This window comes from Wasmannia auropunctata, unplaced genomic scaffold (assembly GCF_000956235.1).
Source record: "Wasmannia auropunctata unplaced genomic scaffold, wasmannia.A_1.0 LD325290.1, whole genome shotgun sequence".
In the NCBI taxonomy this organism is placed as follows: Eukaryota; Metazoa; Arthropoda; class Insecta; order Hymenoptera; family Formicidae; genus Wasmannia; species Wasmannia auropunctata.
The window spans coordinates 1-921 of record NW_012037600.1 but is presented as its reverse complement, the minus strand read 5'-3'; the positions used below and the strand labels follow the sequence as shown (position 1 = coordinate 921).

General features: G+C 33.9%; 1 protein-coding gene across 1 annotated transcript; it reads right to left on the bottom strand.

The window, feature by feature from the left end:
* Positions 1-188: 188 nt before the first annotated feature.
* Positions 189-797, bottom strand: LOC105460274 (the record flags this gene model as incomplete). The annotated part of the gene is made up of 2 exons (XM_011706706.1): positions 189-478; positions 658-797. Coding segments are annotated over 2 exons (430 nt in total), but the record flags the coding sequence as incomplete, so codon positions are not given.
* Positions 798-921: the final 124 nt, after the last annotated feature.

Here is a 921-nt window from a genome sequence, read left to right as displayed (position 1 = left end):
ATCAATTTAATAAATACTAATGCTTACCGGCATCTAATAAATCCTCCCTTATTATCTCAGCCAGGATTTAATAATAGTGATAATACAGTTATGTTTCAAGCAAAGAGCTGTGTTGAATATATATATATATATATATATATATTACTAAGATTTGCTAAAAAGCTTATCCATTAATTCGGAAAACTTACCCAATTCTCTTAGCAGAGCCACGACTTCCGAATGGCGACATGAGATCATGAGCAAGTGTGCTAATCTCGGTAGTATGAGCAATTTGAGAAACACGGAGTCCATAGTTTGTGCCATCCTCATCGTGATAAAACCGATTCTAATCGCTTTGATGATTTCTCCTCTCAACCATCGCGAAAAAAATATCCCCCCGTAAAGTGCGGCGATGACTTTAAGCTCTTGAAACTCGAGTAAATCTCCCTTTTTCGCACAGATATTTAGAGCTTGCTTTTCCAAATAAGGGACAATCGACCTACTCAAAAATAATTAAATAATATAACAAATGGTCTTATGAAAAGATTGTTAACTTAATAATATATGCTACAAATAGCTCGTTATGAGTTTTGTTTGCGCAAATTATTAATTAATTAATTTCATCAAAATTTTTGAAAAACTTTCTGTGGCTCTAATTAATTTTATTTGGCATATCACTTGGTTTGATAAACGTGCGCGGTCATCATCATGCTCGTGAACGAAGTGCAAAGCGTGAGGAAATCATTCGATGCATCCAGCGCAGCGTTTAAGCCCCAGATGGCTGCTAGACGTCCATGTTTCTGCTTTTTTTTCGATCTCTGTGAATTATAATTGATAAAACTATTACATCTTAAAAAATTTAATATGAAAATAAATTATATTCACAAAATTGAGCGAGTCACAAAGAACTTATTTTGTAAGACAAATAGATCGGAAGAGCAC